The sequence below is a fragment of the Astyanax mexicanus genome, chromosome 25 (assembly GCF_023375975.1).
Source record: "Astyanax mexicanus isolate ESR-SI-001 chromosome 25, AstMex3_surface, whole genome shotgun sequence".
Lineage (NCBI taxonomy): Eukaryota > Metazoa > Chordata > Actinopteri > Characiformes > Acestrorhamphidae > Astyanax > Astyanax mexicanus.
Genome location: NC_064432.1, coordinates 3,384,078 through 3,403,049, shown reverse-complemented (window position 1 = coordinate 3,403,049; position 18,972 = coordinate 3,384,078). Strand labels below are relative to the sequence as shown.

General features: G+C 40.3%; 1 protein-coding gene across 5 annotated transcripts in view; it reads left to right on the top strand.

Moving 5' to 3' along the window:
- The window catches only part of micu3a (mitochondrial calcium uptake family, member 3a), a 45,097-nt gene that overhangs the window by 14,463 nt on the left and 11,662 nt on the right, over window positions 1–18,972 (top strand). For 3 of the 5 annotated variants that reach the window (XM_049472218.1, XM_049472214.1, XM_049472215.1), the window contains exons 6-11: window positions 1,653–1,735; window positions 2,810–2,881; window positions 6,305–6,346; window positions 8,438–8,536; window positions 14,915–15,009; window positions 15,634–15,805. In XM_049472218.1, the coding sequence (XP_049328175.1) occupies window positions 1,653–1,735; window positions 2,810–2,881; window positions 6,305–6,346; window positions 8,438–8,536; window positions 14,915–15,009; window positions 15,634–15,805 (563 nt within the window). The remainder of the gene's footprint in view (window positions 1–1,652; window positions 1,736–2,809; window positions 2,882–6,304; window positions 6,347–8,437; window positions 8,537–14,914; window positions 15,010–15,633; window positions 15,806–18,972) is intronic. The other 2 variants (XM_049472216.1, XM_049472217.1) reach the window with 2 other exon arrangements.

The window sequence follows — 18,972 nt, the reverse complement described above, 5'->3', positions numbered from 1 at the left end:
TATATAACAGGAATATTTGCTGTGCTTTTGTTGCTCTGCATTCTTTGGGAGTTAGCTGTCTGATCTGAGGCTGGGCTTTAGAGCGCCGTGTCGTCACCCTCTCCCGCCGCGCTGAAGGACTTCAATCAGCAGCACAGCGAGAACACGCCGGCCCTACCTGCGCCCGCCCCCATCCGCCGTTCCCACGGCAACATAACACCATGGAGACATGCGGCCCTCTGCAAGTTCAAAAACACACCTGGAGAATGTGATGAAAGGAGAAGTGCAGCGTGAGAGAGAGAGAGAGAGAGAGAGAGAGCTCAGGGCACCGTGACCCGGCGGCTCGGCTCTGCGGTCAGAGCAGTGCATGTAGTCAGACGCAGGCGACCTTGCCCTCGAGATTTGAATATTTAAATGTGGGCATTTGTTTGGTAAAGAGTTGCGTCTGAATGCGCCAGACTTTGTTCTGCTACCCCAATTTCAAGGAAGTTTTTAGCATTTTAAGAAAGTCACTTTGAAACAAATCTAACCAGAGCTTCACCAATCTGCCAAAAACTGCATGAAAAACTGGTGTAACACATTCAGAACAATGTCCCTCAGTGTAAAATTTGCATTAAAAACATTCTGTACTCATTATGTACTGGACATCAATGCCTGGGCTCAGGAACACTTGTAGCAATCATTGTTTGGTTCGAATCCCGGTCATGCAGCTTGCCATCAGCTCCTGGAGTCAGAAAGAGCACAACTAGCCTTGCTCTGTCTGGGTGGGTAGATGTTGCTCTTTCACTTTCTCACTTCAAAGGGTGATGTTGATCAGCACAAAACGTCTGTGAGCTGGTGTATCGGAACCCAGTCGCTGCGCTTTCCTCCAAACGTGCTGTGATGCTACTCGGCAATGCTCGGGAGTAAAAAAAAAAAAAAAGAAGAAATAATTGTCTTTGAACACTGTTTACCAGGCAAACTAAAACTGTATAAAGCAAAGGAAAAGAAAGAGTATATAAACTTGTCTGAGCACAAAACTGTTTTTTTCATTCTGCTTCAGTTTATTTAAATAAGCTTTGGCCCAGATAAGATGGTGGTGTTTCTGGATGGCGCTGACACAGGGCTTCTTCTTTGTATTTGTGGATTGACACAAGATCATTTAAGTCTTGTAAGTTTTGATGTGGATCAATCCGACACAACTATCAAATATACACTAAACAGCTGTTCAGGTGCAGTTTAACCTGATTTCTTACTCAGATAATTACTATAGTTGTGAACTAATACCATCTCTGCTGCTGCTTTATTTCTAAATTACATTTAAATATGTGCTGATAGGACCTTCTTCCTGTATTTACTTTCTTGCTCCGCCTCAGACAGGTCTGACCAATTAGCAGAGACATTGTGCTCATGTAATTGTGTAATTGTTGTGATGCATTTTTTTCCATATGCGTAGTTCACATGACACAATTTTAGCTCGGTTTTCCATTCAACATCTAATCGAAGGAAAATCGGAATCAACTTCACAAACTTTACAAAATCCCACCTCTTAACAAGATGAGGCACAATGTTGGATGTCCTTCCACCTCTAGAACAGTCATCCTGGGTCAAAGTGTCAACCTAACTACATCATAACAAAGTACGTAATCATTTATAGAAGCCAAACTGATGACATTCATGTCTTTCCTCTTCAGAGCCTCACGCCGGCTTTAAGATCGCTTTCAACATGTTCGACGCAGACGGCAACCAGATGGTGGACAAGCGAGAATTTCTGGTGGTGAGAGAATTCGCATCTTTCAACCTTTCAGTCTGAAAGTGACGCATCCTCTGTTTATGATGACCCCATCATATCAAGTCTATCAGCACTGGCCTTGAGAAGAATTAGCGCACTGTGTCTAGACTTGATAGCGCCTCAGAAGTACAGATGGCATGAGACCACACAGTCTAATACAAGTCGCAATACAAGATGATTTTCAGGCAATATTTGTTGTTTAAAGTCTACTAAGCTTTTAAAATGATTGATTTTAATTGAATCGTTTTTGTTTGGATGATCATCTTCATGCTAAAAGCTCTAGTAAAGCACAAAAATGGGATTAGTTATAAGTGGGGAGTGGTGGTGGAGTATCGTAATTTTACTACAGAACGTCTGAGATGGGAGTAGCTACTCGATTTGCACAGTATCGCCAGCTTCAGGAACCAATGATAAAAATATAACCACAAATATAACCACTTGCAGTAATATTGAAATTTTATGTCAAACACATATGCAGTATATGATTAAGTATTTACCCTCATCTCAGCTTGCACTGGGATTAACATAACCTGAGGTTATATATTTAAGGCATGTTTTACAGAATGTGAAAGGCACTGGAATTAGTAATATGTATAACAGACAAGAATGGAACCACAGGTCTGTTGGCAATACTTTGCAAAGTAAGTGCGAAAATCAAAAGAAATGTGAGGGGTATTTATACACAGACTAATGAGGGAAGTCGGATAAACTGGGTTATAAGTAATCAGGTGATTGGGAACACGGGAGCGCTCTCTGAGTGATAGGACCTGAGAATAAGACAGAGGCACTATGGTGTACTATGGGAAATGGAGTCTCTGGAGACCTGAAAGCGTGACGTGACGTGCCAGACCTGCCCAGAGCCAGATTAGTCATATAAGAGCTTGGATTGGTTGAGCTGGAGAAAGATTCTCCTCCTCCTTGCAGGAAAATTTTTGTAGTACATTGTGAAAGTAAACCATCTACCATTTAAGGCAGAGCGTATTGATCACTGTCAAAATGAACAACCAAGGAAGCACCTGAGTAATTATCCCCTAACTCCAATGTCCTCTTCCTCACCAGCTGCAGGAAATCTTCCGGAAGAAGAACGAGAAGAGAGGACGGAAGGGAGACTTGGAGAAGTCGGCTCAGCTGGTAAGATGAACGGAACTTGTAGGTGAAGCTCTGGCTTCCTTAAAAGATAAGATGTGATCCCGATTGAGCGATTAACATCTAGCGCAAGCCAGGGAGAGGGTCAGCTCTGTGATGGAGGTCAGTGATACAGATGCAGATCCGGGCAGGAAATTGAGTATTGGATCAGGAGCTGAGGAGACGGGTGTTGAGTTGGAAGATTGCTGTTGGATCTGAAGGTGGGTGTTGAGGTTGGGTGATGGATATCTCAAACACAAGGACTTGGGTGTATTGGTCGGGATGTGGGTTTAGGAAACAGGAGATGTTGAAGGTGGAGATGTTAGGACTTTAGGGGGAGGATGGGTGTCTAGATATAAAGCAGAAGTAATGCCTGGCCCACGCTACAGGATAATCGAGGTGATTTTTCACATGCCGTTAACTTAAAAAAAAAAATATTCAGGAAGAGATTAAAAAGTTATACAAAGTCTAAGATCAGTGCAGTTTTGTTTTCCCAGAAAATCCCTCTGCTGATGACAACTTTTATGGAAATGCGGATTTCATTTTCCAGCAGGACTTGGCACACTGCCCACACTGCCAAAAGTACCAATTGGTCTTACCTAGACTTTTGGGTAATTTTTCAAAGATATAATTTTTTTTGTGATGCACTAGTACATGATGTTTTGCAAATGAATTACAGGCCAGATAAATGGCTTTGAAATATTAAAATATACAAGGTACCTGTAAGGGGTGGGCGATATGGCTCTAAAATAATATCACGATATTTCACGGTATTTTTGCGATTACCATATACTTGGCGATATAGGAAAACAGAAAAATAATTCATTAATTTTAGGAATATAGTATAATAGTATAATCATATATATATAGCATAATCACAATGTGGCTAAATAAAAAATATAGCATAAAATAATATAATGCAGCAAAAAAATATTGCGGAATATTTGGTGCATGCATATAAACTGCAAACTAAAACAATTATACAATAAATACACCTAAAGCTTCACAGTAAATAATAGACTACTTTTAAGACAGAACATCTCTATTATCACAATATGGATTTTTAATATCATGATATTTCTGCAATATAATATTGCCCACCCCTAGTACCTGTATTCTTTTCTTCTCAGGCCCAAGTCCCAAGAGATTTTTGAGGTTCAGATTGTTGGTCAAGACACAGGGATCTTATCTTAAATCTGTGCACCTAATCCTAATTAATCTCGTACTTGTGGTGTTTCTTTCAGGGAAGGTTGTAGATTGTAGTGTAGGGAGTTTGATAACTCACAACAACTAAAGACTAAAGATAGAGATTAAATACCTATTAAGTCCTGGATCTTTCTGCTTGGCATCAGCAGCCGGAGTCCGAGAGAGATCAATAAACCGTGCTCTCTCTCTCTGGGTGGGTAGATGGTGATCTCTTCTCTCATCACTTAGTGTGATGTTGGTCGGCACAGGCTTCTGTTAGCTGTGGTATCAGAGCTGAATTGCTGCGCTTTCCTCTGAGTTGCATTCACTGAGTTGGCTTTCACCCTACTAGTGAGTGAGTGGGTGGGAAATTGGCCTTCCAAAATTGGGAAATACACTGTAGTGTGGACCAGGCTTTAGTTTACGCTGTAACAGTGGAATAAACTGGACAGGAACTTTATCAGAGACTGGTGTAATCCTTACTTGATGGAGACAATGTGGTTAATAGGGCAAGAGGACTCGTATCCAAGCAGTAGAAAAGAAATACTCTCGTTTAGACATTGACTCGATCCTTGCGTAGATCCCATATCGGAGATAACTGCTTGCCTAAGGAGTCACACTGAGTCCAGGGTGCAGGGAAGGCTAATGTGTGTGATGTGCATCAGGGAAAGGATCCAAAGTGGCTGCAGATCTCCAGTATTTCATGGATGGATGACATCTCTCATGAGCAGATGGTGTAGGACCATGTAAACAAGAGGCTCTGAGGAGGAGATAAAAGGGAGCAGTAGAGTTTTGCAGCATTAGCTTCACACACACACACAACGGACTGATGTTTTTCTGCTCCGACTGAGGAATGTTGTTTAAACTGATCTAAATCCCAAACGACTTCTTTTGTTTTGTTGTATTATTTTGAAGTTATTCTACTGCAGGGGAACAGAAATACCTTTTTGCTCTGTGTGTATATTTTCTTTCCATGGTAACCATCATCAGTGCCATCTCAGATCGCTGAATGAAGAGCCAATATTTTCACTGTGATTTTAAGTGTGTCGGCAATGTAGCCCGTGCAGAGCAGCACACTCTCGCACAAAGAATGAATTGAAATCTTTTTATCTTCTATAAAAAGTGGTTATTTGTCTTTTTACAGGTTTAGAAAAGAGCATTTTAGAGAATATTATATTAATTCATTTGCAATTCTCATTCATCTAATAAGTTTTCTCAAAATACTTACATTTATTTACACTAAGTACCTTTATTTTAAAGTAAGTTATTAATTTTCAATGATATACGTTTTGCATGCAAATGAATATTCCTATTAAGTTTGCATAGCAAGCACTAAATTATGGGATTACTGCAGAACATCAGAGTCAGTCAGTAATCTAATCAACCTGCGGGTGCTGTGTTAAACACTTCTTTTTTTATTTCCTGTTCCAGGGTCTGTTTTTATGCATGTGCAGACAGAGAATCCAAGAATACTCTGGTTAACAGTTTACTTGCATTTACTCGGTTAAAATCGAACCTAAGAAATCGAAGAACATGAATAGTCTCCAACAAATGTGTTGGCATTACTTAGCAAAGTGAATGTGAGTGAATGTGAAAAACTAAAAAAAATCCATAGTTATATTATTAAGGTTGTATTATCACCATTGTAAACTACTTACCTGTGATCTATGGTGAGAGAGAGAAGTGAAAATACCAGACTGTTTGGAGCTGACAGAAAGGCTTAGATGAGATACAAACACGTAAAGTTACAGTTCTATCAGCCAAGAACAGAAAGCTGAGGTTGTAACAGGACACACATGGTAGGGTCAGAATTGCTGACCATGTGTATCCCTTAATGGCCACAGTTTAGCTCTGTGATCTAATATCTAATGGCTACATCCAGCATGATGATGCACAGTGTCACGAAGCAAAACCAGTCAGTTCAGAATTGGGCTGGTTGTTCCCAGGACACTGATATAACACTTGGTAGATCTTGGTAAATCTGCTGAAATGTAGTAGTTAATAATGTATTACCAGTTTCAGTATTAGACACTCATTTCATAAAGCTCATTCTGGCTGAGAAGCATCATAGGGGGTCTCTGAAAAAAAAGAATCGTGAACATTTCCCTTGTCTTGTTCAGCCACTTTCTCTCCTTGCATGTTTTAACCTGTTCCTCTCCTTCCTTCCTCTCTTCCTTTCTCTTCCTTCTCTTCCTCCCCTCCTGCCTCTCCGAACACTGCGGCCTCCCATCCGTGTGTGTGTAGAGCATGCAGCTCTATGGATATCAGGTTGCCCCCGTCAACAGCGTATGTATCACCATGGCCAACCCTCAGCCCTTTGACCATTGACCTGTGTGTTAGACCTGAATGGTGGTGGGACAAGTGGAGAGAGTGACACTTCCCAATCTGATTTGTAGTGTTTGTGTTTAGAATAAGTACCAGGATTCTATTGTGTGTTTGTTGGGATGGGATGAGGATACCTCCCATTGAGCATTTTTAAAATAATTATTTGTACAATTTGAGTGCTTAAACTTATCGAAAGAACTACAATAAGCCTTAAACACTCAGACTGCATTGACTTACCTAGGTGTAGCGTCCGACATGGCTCTTAATGCAGCGGACCCGACATAACTAGACTGGAGGAAAAGCGAGGCTTAGAACGAGAGATAGGTAGGTAGGTAGGTAGAGTGAGGTGTGAAAAAGTAAATAACTAGTACTCAGAGTTTCCTTAAATTGACCAAGGTTTTTGGAGTTTAACAGTCTAATAGCTTGGGGGAAAAAACTGTTACAGAACCTGGTGCTCCTGCACCGCATACTCCTGTATCTTTTTCCTGAAGCCAGCAGGGAAAACAGACGTTGAAGAAACAATTGAAGAAATAATATTCAAGTCTGGTCACTCTGGAGCGACATTGGAAAGCTAAAGATCTGACTACCTGATTAACTGCACCGTTGATTGCTTACAAGGAATCAAGCTGATCTGCAAATTTGGAACGAAAGGGGCAAAATGGGGGTTAAGTGGCTAAAATATTGCAAGACTTTTGGTCACTCTGGAGCTACCTTGGAAGGCTAAAGATCTGACACATCTTCTATCAAACTAGCAGATCAACCACACTGCAGAGCCCTTACAATCAAACATCCGACTGAGCAGATATTGCCAAAATTTGACAAAACTGGGGTTTAAAATGATGAACCTAGTGTACACGTGTGTAGCAGCATAGCACACAGACATGGGTAAATCAGACATGGGATGTGAAAGGGCTGGGCTAGTGTTAAAGTCACAATCTATGGGACATGGAAAGCATTTCTATGGGAATTGTTGGGCTTTTGCACAAGAGATCACAAGTGGCATAGGGAGTCCTGACCTACAGGGTCAAACAAAGCCTGTAAAAGTTTTGACCAAAGCCAAGGAAATTTGATTCTGATTGATTTTGTTTTAATGGTAACAAGGCCGTTGCAAACCTCATCAGCGGGTGGGTGGCTGGGCTGAGCAGAGGGAGGGGGGGTGTGGGGGGGTTTGACTGATTTTAAGTGGAGATGAACTGAAAGGAATGGTGCCTGCAAATGTGTTTTCTATTGAGCCAGCACCAGAGTCTTTCAAAGCACTTAGAGTGACTCTGTGACCTTACCACACACACCCACACACACACACACACACACACACACATACATACATTCAGAAGCCGAGCTGGTGGTCCCTCTGTAATGTTTGGACAAAGTGGGCTTCCAGTGGGACAGAGAGTGAGTGAGTGAGGGAGCGGAGGACAATGGGGAGGAGGAGGGGGGTGTCTGGTAGAAGAAGAAGAAGATGGTTATAAAAAGGAAGTTGTTTGGGAGACCAAAGAAAAGCAAAAGTCGGTCTGATCTGACCACTGTTGCCTCCAATTAAAATTCTTCTCGCCCTGTAAGATAATGGAGATAGAAGTAACCCGAAAGAGGCTCTCCCGCCTGCTGGGCTACTGCAAAACACATTAGTTTCACGTTGATAGTTTTATATTTGCTCCATTGGGCAAAACTCATTAGCTTCATGCAGATAATTAGTCCAGGCTCCAGCGGAACGTTTGTCACTCAAATTAGCCTGCGACTTGAAATTGCCTTAAAAATGAATTGCATTAATGAACCTTTAGTTAATTTGCGACCGAGATTTGACAGATGCCGCCACAAAGTTTGCTGACAGCCCGTGCCGAAGGGTTCTCAGCCTGATGGATCTAACGCTACTACACAAACATCTGCAATAAGTGTCATCTAACCTCTATTAGCTTACGTTAACAATCCCTGTTCTTTTTCCCCATATTTGATATGATATGCATCTGTTTCTTCTTCTTGTTCTGAGCACACTGCTAGCAACGCGCTATACTAACGTGCTAACAGCTGCCCATGTGATGCCGAAACCTTCCTCAGGCGATGAAAAAAGACAGCCAAAGAGAATTTGTGGCACGGAGCTACTGGGACATGTTGAGACGAGGCGCCAGCCAAGCCCTATTTTCTGACCTGGCAGAGGTACACCTTCAGCCCTCTGTCGTAACTCTCATCCCTCACGTTTTTTTTTCTCTTCTTTTTCATCTCTCCTTTCAAGAGTGTTTTTCTTTTCCTTCTTCACTTGGTTGTGTATGTGTTGGGTTGCATTTCAATTCGGAAAGGTTAAAGGTATAAGGTTATAACGATTGCCAATGGCACAGTGTTTATTGATCTAAACATACACTCATTTTGTGACAAGGTAACATGCCAGGCGTTTCGTCACAATGTTGTAGAGGTTCCTAATGCTGATTTTGCAGTAGGAGAAGAGTGTTGATAAGCTGTCCAGTAGTATTCCACATATTTTTAATCGATCTGGGATTAAGTTTCGTGATGCAGCTGGCCATAGCATAGTATAGTTGTCTTCCAGTTAGAATTGTGCACGGGTGGAGTGTGCATTCATAAAAGGTTGGGCCACTGGTTTTAGGACCTTATAATGTAGCATTTGGTCAGTGGAAGGGACTGTGTTGAAGATGATCACAAAGTGATCACACGGATGCATTGGTAATCTCCACTAGGACAAAAGCAAAATCTTAATTCAAGCTTAATTCAATAGATTATTACAGGACACCGTTAGGAACCTCTACAACTCCGTGCGGAGATGTCTGACATGTTGTGTTACTTCCGTATGGTATGTGTACCTCAATAAATATTGCCCAGCAGGACAATCACTGCAGTGTGCAAGGTACACCAGGATCAGGGTTAGGATATCTGGGCAGTGGTTCTTAGCCAAGTCCTCAGGGTCCCCCAGTTTGTCCATATTAGGCAGCCAAGGCCAATTGTAGTTCCTGAGCCATAGTTACAGGAAACTGTGTAGACTTTACTCCAGAATATTGACTTTTTGTTGGATCAGGAGTGATTTGGATGGACGTTTACTGACAGATCAAACACAAGCTTTTTATAAAGTGGTAGTTGTTCAGTGGGTAACATTACTGCCCTCCATTCCAGCCAGCAAACTCACAGATTAGGATGTGGTGTAATCACATCACATAAAAACAAAAAAATCATGTCGCATTATACTGTTGCCATATGAGCATTCAACAGTTAGAAGATAAACATTATTGAAATACTTCAGTTTAGCATCGCTGTGATAAAAAGCTGTGTTAAAACACGGCTTGTGTATTTAGATAGATATTTCAAATCTCAATGGCAAATTTTACAAAAAAAAAAAAAAAAAAATTACAAAAAATGGCAATTTTTACAAATATTTACACAAGAAGGAAAAACATTTAATGTTTGAGATGATCATATACAATATATCGTGACACAGACATATCGTGATATTAAAAATCCATATTGTGATAATAGGGCTGTTCTGTCTTAAAAGTAGTCTATTATTTACTGTGAAGCTTTAGGTTTATTTATTGTATAATTGTTTTAGTTTGCAGTTTATATGCATGCACTAAATATTCTGCAATATTATTTGCTGCATTATATTATTTTATGCTATATTATTTATTTTGCCACATTATGATTATTCTGTTATACTATTTTACTATATTCCTGAAATGAATTAATTATTTTTCTGTTTTTCTATATCGCCAAGTATATCGTTATCGCAAAAATACCCTGAAATATCGTGATAATATTTTAGAGCCATATCGCCCACCCCTACACTAGAGTCTCCTTGCAGAACTTTGCTAAGCTTATATATCTTCTACATTTTACTGAAAAACTACAAGGAACCTTAACAGAAACCTGTTATTGAGTTTGTGCTTTAACTTTGTCATATCGTACCTTTGCCAGGCGTCTGATGATTGATGGATTGCTCAGTTTAGGAAACATCTGGGGGTCTCTTAGGACTAGGTTGTGAAACACTGGTTTTACGCCCCTAATCAACTCAGGTTCAAGTTATCAAGTCCTTTTCTGAGTTTAGAATGAGTGTTCTCAGATTTTACTCTTTTTTTTGACCTGTTTTTGTCTTTTTACCTCATTTCTGTTTGTTTTCTCTATTTCGCTTTATCATCTTTTCTTTATTTTTATCTTTTCCATCCTGAGTTTTTAGCATTCTGTTGTAGATCTGTGTGAAATTCAATCTGGTTTTTATACCCTTGAAATGATCAAGTACTGCATTTAGAAATTGTGTGTATCTCTGTAACGTATGATTGTCTCAATCTGTTGGTCTTACATGTGATCATTTAAGGGCTGTATGCGCTCCTGTTTATTTATAAGCCAGTGTGAAGTTTTTATTTTTTTTTTGTTATTGTGTCTGCAATATGTGTCCTGTTGTGAGCTTTTGTGAACAGTCACAGCTCCAGATGAGTTTCTAGATGGTGTTTTGATGAAAGAAGAGTATATTGAAATATATTACTAATAATATAAATTGTCAAAACAGGGCTATAACATGTCTTTTACATAATAACTTTTAAAAATAGCAATTTTAACAAATATTTACATAAAAAGGAAAAAAAAACATATTTAATGTTTGAGATGATTGCTTTTATAATATTGTAAAAAAAAAAAACAACTTTCTATATTGGAAATAATTTTTCAATTGTAATAAATACTAATAATACATAATAACATCACTGAAATATTATATGTAAACACACCAGATAAGAGACAAGACAACACCCGAACTCACTGTACATCAGGTCTTTATGCATTTAAACATATTCTCAGCATTTAAATCCCACACATAGGACTTATAGTGCTGTTGTCTTTAGACTAATAGAGAGAAAGCAGAGAGCGAGTCTTCACAAGCTTCGACCAGGGTTGCCAGGTCCGTATAAGTTTGTCTAAAACCCACCCGCCAGTTAAAATCTTAAACTATAGCTCAATATATCTGAGGTTGCCAAAAACTAATCATAATGTCCTGCTATTAATCTGTCTATGGCAGTGAAACATGCACTGGATTGTTGGGAACCTCAACCAATCGAAAAACAGTAGGAAACAAAGGGAGGACAAGATAAAAAAATAATCGTGAAATATCTGAAAAAAAAAAAAGAATTTTAGTCGACTATTAAAATAGTTATAAGTTGCAGCCCTATTGTGTAGCTGTAGCTCTGAATACGGTTCTGACACACGTACAGCACCATTCAAAAGTTTGGGATCACTTTTTTCACAATCATAATCATGTAAAATTGCATAAAAAGCCTCCTCCTCTGTGTGTGTGTGTGTGTGTATGTATGTGTGTGTGTTAGACAGAGAAATGACAATGACAAAAGTAAGTGAGGGTTGTGTGTGTGTGGGTGTGTGCACACGTATTAGATAGTGGATGATGAATGGGAGCTGAGTGGAGTGTCTGGATATCTGTATGTTTGTGTATTTGTGTGTGTGTGTGTGTGTGTGTGTGTCTATAAGTGTGTGTGTGTGTGTGTGTGAGTATTACTCATTCTACAGGCTGGAAGCTCTAATCACTGTTTTTCACCTGTACACCAAGATCAAAGGCCTGAAGCCCCCCAGGCTGCCATCTCCGCCGCTGGTGGGCGTGGCTTCTGGTGATCATGTGATGATGACTTCACACTAATGGTTTCCAGGAACTGTGACATAATGCCAGTGCCGTCACTCTTCCAGGAGCTGAAAAAAAGAGCGGCAGACGCAGCTCTAATGAATAGCGAGGGAAGTCCTCGCCGTCTGCTGAGGGACGCTGAGACGCTTATTAATTTAGCCGTTAAATCTATCAGGAGAAACACGGCTGAGAAAAGCCCGTCAGGCAGCGCTTCCACGTCCGGCGGGCATTCGCCTGTCCACCCGGCACAGCCATTCTAAACAGCATCTTTTAATTAGCTTGTTGTAGCGCACCTGACCGTTCAAAAAGCTGAAATCAATTCACATGATTAAATATTACAGGTGGGACAAAAATATCAGCATTGTGATATATTGCCATATATTACTGCTATATGGCGTCAGATATCAGTATTTTTTATCGTACAGAGTTGTCTTGCAATATATGGAGTATTGCAAAATCACAGTATCATGAAATCATCATTATGCCTAGTGATTTCTCACGTGATTTCTGTAGCACCACTGAGATACATTTCATAATTAAAATAGCTCTATTAAGGTAAATGTATGACTAGAATAGCACTACTGAGGTAAATGTATGACCAGAATAGAAATACTGATGTTACTGCATGATTAGAATAGGATTACTGGGGTAAATCTATGACCAGAATAGCACTACTCAAGTAAATGTATGATAAGAATAGAAATACTGAGGTGACTGTATGATTAGAATAGCATTACTGGGGTAAATGTATGATTAGTATAGCACTTCTGAGGTAAATGTTTGACCAAAATAGCACTTCTTTGCTGAGGTAAATGTATGACTAAAATAGCGCTTTTTTGTTGAGGTATTCAAGGTATTCTATCCAGTAATCAGAGGAAGATGAATGTTAATGAAATAACTTTAATTCATAGATTATATCCATTTTATTAGATGGATTATTTTTATTATATAAAAAATAATGTAACTTTTATTATGTAACTTTTATTTCTGGTTGATAATATTAGGATCATGTGTATATCTTTATCTGCAATCAGACTGATTTTTAAATTATTAAAAAAAATAAAATAAACTTCTGAATGTTAATTCTGAACTTGTGGAAGGTAGTGTGTGTGTGTGTGTGTTAGCTGCTGGTGTCCCTGACGCTTTTCTCGACGGACGTTCTTTCATCAAACACCATCTGTTGATGTGCACTGTTTCTGCTGATGTCCTCTGAGGTTTTTACTCCATCAATCGGAACCGTTCTCTTCTCTCTCTGTAACTTTCTTAACGCTTGAAACGGTTTCTCGGAGGATAGGATTTTAATCTGGAGGTATAGCAGAGGCATGAACTGGAGCTCGGCGTGGCTTTATTGCACTGAAAGCTCTTGAGGAGAACATGAGGAATCCCTGCCTGGTTCTTTCTACGTTTGGCATGACAGGCTGCTCAGAGAGGGGCGGGGCCTGGCTGAACCTTTAACTTTATTTGATTGATTGTTTGATTGATTGATTGATTATTTATTTATTTACAGCTACATAGAGGTTGTGTTTTGAGGCACTATTTTGTGTCTCTTGACACAGTAACACACTCTGTGTGTGTGTGTGTGTGTGTGTGTGTGTGTGTGTGTTTGTGAGTATGTGTGTGTGTGTGCGCATTCAGCCTTCGTCTGTAATGCATGCCCTATTCCGTCTGGATTTGCCTCTCGGCTGTTCGTGTGTCTTCGTCCGTCACCGTCTCTGTCCGCCCAGATATGTCTGTCTGTCTGCCTGTCTGTCTGTCTGTCTGTTTGTTTGTCTTTGTCTCTGTGGGCATCCTGTCTCACTGTGGTGGTCCGTCTCTGTGTTTTACATGGTCCTTCACTGGACCTGCGATCTTTATACCGGGGTCCGGCCGATTTCCATGTTAGAATTTTTTTATTAAATCATTTTACATAAAAAAAAAAAATATTTTACACACATTAAGCAGGAGAAGTCAAATTTATAATCTCAGTCTTTTTTTAAATAGCGTTATACACTACTTCTGTATGTGTAGCTCGATGCATAGGACCAGGAGTTGCATGTATCGGCTCCAAGTGGTCTAGCAGGCTAAGCACTGCCACTATAATCAGAAGATCGCCTGTTCGAATCCTGGTTATGCAGCTTGCCATCAGCTACTGGAGCCCTGAGAGAGCACAACTGGCCTTGCTCTCTCTCGGGGTGGGCACAGTAGATGGCGCTCTCTCCCCACATCACTCCTAGGGTGATGTTGATTGATCAGCACTAGGCTGCGTCTGTGAGCTGATGTATCAGAACCGAGTCGCTGCGCTTTCCTCCGAGTGTTAGCACTGTGATGCTACACAGCAATGCTGCATCAGCAGCAGTTTAAAAAGAGACTGACTTCTGGCTGACTTCACATGTATCGGAGGAGGCATGTGCTAGTCTTCACCCTCCTGGTGTTGGGGGGGGCATCGCTAGTGATAGGTGGAGAACTAATGAGATGGCTGTATAAAATGGGAAGAATAAATGTTCATCAACCTTCTGGGTGCATCTATTTTTGTTACTATTTGTTTTAACAGTAATATTCAGCAGCAACCGGTTGAGATCTAAAGACTTGAATTCCTGATTCAGACTGTTTTATATATCTATTTCCTCCATTTGGCAGATCTGTTGGTATCGGTCGGGCCCTCAGTGCTGACGGTATAAAGATTGGTGTATGTGCTGCAGGTGCTGCTCAGCCTCCATCTCTATGAACATCTGAATCAGCTGGATGGGTCTGAATGAAGCCATGAAGCTGCTGCCTGGCATCATGGATGGCTCTGCCGCCCCCTGTCGGACCCCCCACCCCCAAAACCCCCATTTGTCTGGAGGTTTACTTCAAGAATTTTCAGTCATTGCTTTTCTTTTCTCTCTCTCTCTCTTTCTTGCCCCGCCCCCTTCGCCCTCTCTGACCAATCCTAGCGCACAGATGACAGCATGATGATTGACACCACGCTGCTGGTGCACTTCTTCGGGAAGAAGGGGAAGGCGGAGCTAACGTTCCATGATTTCTACAGGTGAGCGACAAGGCTTACTCATATACAGTTAGTATCCAGAATTCATTTATTTCTTAAATGAATTTTCCAGTATGATTTAATTATAAACATTATACAGATTGGAATTATGATAAAATCCAAAAAGTTGAAAAAAGTACAAGTTAGTTTAGTCTAGTCTCTTTGAAGAAGTACTGCAAATAGAATAAAACTCTCTCTGGAGCAGATAAAACTAAACCCAGTATATGAACTTGTTGGCACGGTCTGAACTCGCAAGAGAGGTATAAAGCAGAGTAAACACGAGGTAACTGCATGGCCTCTATCCACATGGCTGTGCACTTTGTTCAGATATTTCCAATTACAGCTGAATTTATGCTTTTACTCCCAAAAAATGCTCTTATTAACCTTTTAAAAAGCCATTTAAATGCCTGATTAAAGGGCTGATTACTGTTGTTTTGCTGTTTTCCTCGGGTTTTGAGTTGAGCTCGGCGCTGATTCAGCTCTTGATCGGTCCGGACGCGAGACGCGGACTGGTTACGTCATGGGCTCTGCATTGTTTAGTATCACAATATATCTTCGAATGTAGACCCTAAAAGCTGCCACTATATCGTTAGCTTCTGTAAAACGATACATTTTCATCTCGCCCAGGTTCATGGATAACCTCCAGACCGAAGTTTTGGAGATTGAGTTCCTAACCTACTCTAAAGGTATGACCACCATCAGCGAGGAGGACTTCGCTCGGATCCTGCTACGCTACACCAATGTGGAGGACATCCGAAGCTACCTGGAGAACGTTCGCCAGAGCATACCTGATGAAAAGGTGCGTCCTCTTGCCTTCTCTTCTAGAACTTAACTTTCCGTGTCATTTTTGTGGTCAGTTTTGGGGTAAAATTGTCCAATCAGTGAGTTTATAGTGGAGGTATTGTGCTGGATATTATTGCAAATAGCTAGAGCTTGATATCACCACCGATTTCCCCAAATTAATCCAATCCCTTTTGTCATTCAGAAGGTCCCAGTTTGATTCAGCTTCCAGAATCATTTTAATGCAGTATTGATTCATTTATTAATATTTCATTTACAACTTGTGCTGGGCGATTTACACGATTAATTCAGTTAATTCGAATTACAGTTTTAATGCGATTTTTACATACAGACATTTTATCCTTTTAATCTAAAATATCAGAAAACGCTACTCATTTCTGAAGTGTTTATCCATCTTACCTTGTTTACCGGTGCCGTTTCCATAATGTTAGTATCGTCTAGCTGTGAAAGTTATGTAAGAAACGCTCTAATAACGTTGTGATGCAATCCATTATTATGTCACACCTTTTTTTTTTTTAGAACATTTCCAGAACATTATGTCTGTAATACTACTCGCTAATCTTCCAGGAATCTATAAAAGATTTGAGTGTTAAAATATTTATGCATATACCGCAAAAAAAATGAATAAATCAACTCATTGTAAATGAAGATCAATTTCGGTTAAAGAAAAAAATATATATACAGCTCTGGAAGAAAATAAGACAGCACTCAAATAATGCAAAAAAATCAAGTTCATACTCATAAAGTTTTAAGAATTCAGAAAGTAATATTTGGTGGAATATCCCTGGTGGTTTTCATGCATGTTGGCATCATGTTCTCCTCCACCAGTCTTACACACTGCTTTTGGATAACTTAATGCTGCTTTACTCCTGGTGCAAAAAATCAAGCAGTTAAGTTTGGTTTGATGGTTTGATGGTTTGTGATCATCCATCTTCCTCTTGATTATATTCCAGAGGTTTTCAATTTGCTAAAATCAAAGAAAGTGGTCTCTTATTTTTTCCAGAGCTGTATATATATATATATATATATATATATATATATATATATATATATATATATATATATATTTTAAAACCTACAGTACTAATAATAGTACTGTATATTTTAAGCATTTTTGTCACAGTCTTATCCTTCTCCCACACATCTCCTCAACACCCCCTCTTCTTTACTCCAGCCCTGAAGCCCTACACATACACACACACACACACACACACTTTACACCTGAATGCTCCGCTGCTCCATCAGCAGTGTGTATGTGTTGTAACACCAGCTTGTAAGCCGTAGTGTAATCTTACATCTCTTCCTGTCACCTCTGCTCCCTGACTCCACCCCTTCCCTTTGTTGTGGTCTGAAACACTCCACAAGTGATTGACAGGCCGCTGCCCCAATAGTATCATGTTCAGCTCAGATAAGAGCAACACTAGAGAGCTAAGAGGCAGCCATTAGCTGTTTCTTCTCAGGGAAGTGGGTGTTTTGGGGCAAACTGTCATGAGTTGAGTCCTTTAGTTGGTAATTTAATAACACCTTCACTGCGCTGTTTCTTAATGGCTGGAAGCGCTCAATCATGGTTACTAGTCATGTGGGCAAATTAGCTTTAGGTTTATTGCTGCCTGTCAGTCGTATGAGACATCTTTTCTGATGTTTGGTGGTGGTGTGTAGTGGATAACAACACCTACCTTCCTTCTTTTGGTAGATTATGGACAAGCACACTGTACTACACCAATGACTTCAACATAATTCATGGGCAAGACATGGACTCCTAATGTACATGCCATAAATATTCATCTGAAAAACAGCATAAATTGTCTTAAATAAGGTGTTGGGACGTTCTGAAGGGATGGAACACCATTCCAACTTGGACATAGGACTTCTTCTCAACACACTTTGAGGGGAACATTCATCTATCCATCTTATCCACCCTCTACCCCAGGCCCAGGAGCTAGGCAACACGTGCAGTAACTGCTCTGCTGTATCATAACTAGCCACTGAACCGTACAGAGCATGATACTACCCTCACCATGCTTAACAGTCTCTCTGGGAATAACAACCCCAGTTGGTTGTGGCTTTATCAGGAATTGAACCAGTGATCTCCCAATGAAAGAACCAAAGTACGCCATGCAGGAGTCCAAGCTGAACGCTAGTTTGATGGTAGACTAGTTTAAACATTTTTGTGCTAAGACTTTTGCTTAAGCGTGAAAGATCTAAACTATTTTTTGGACCTACAAGGGGCACATCGTGTGCTCATTGTTAGGGAAATTCAAAGAATTGGGACCCCCTACAGCATTGCACACCTGAGGTGGCACTTGTCAACAAGGAGTGCAATGGTAAATGTGTGATTAATATGACAGAGCCCTAGAACTGTAGAAAGTTCTGCAAAACCAGGATTTAGGAATCAATGTTCAAGAGTAACCTCCTGGCTGTTGTTGGTTGCCAATTTGCCAGAAAGTTTCTATTTTAAGCATTTGCTTAAATTAAGACCAAAGCAGGGGAATCAAGGATGTAAAGCACCAAGCCAACATTCTCATGTGGGGCTCACATGATTGGAACATGGGTTAGGTGGGTTCCAGCATGAGCTCTGAGTGGGTTTATACATCAGTTTTCACCGAAATCGAGTTGGGCTTTCCAAATGGACCCCATCTACTGTTTACAATCCCAATTGGGGCCCATGTTTTACCCATTATGGGCTTCCTCTACCCAGTGAAATCAGTATGTGGAACCAACATGGAACCAACATGGAACCCATGGGCAAAACTTTCTGGTTCCTACATGAGCATGTTATCTGGACATTGGCATTGCAGTCACCAGATCTCTACCCAGTTAAACATCTGTAGGATGAGATTTTGGACTGACACATTTGCACATCATCAGAGCATCATCAATATCAGGAAGACATTTCAGAAGAACAGTGATCCATCCCTTCAGTAGAGCTCCAGACACTGACGAATCTTTGCAAAAAACACTGAAGCTGCCCTGGTGGCTTATGGTGACCAACACCTTACTAAGCCATTAAGTTCTTTCCCTCTAATTTGTTGGCCATCTGTTTTCTTTTATTACTCGTTTGGCTCAAAGGTGGTTGAAACACCTGAACAGCTTGAGCAATGACTAAACAAATTGACTAAACTGGAGAAAAAAAATGGGGATACGTTTGTTTTTAGCAGAGATATA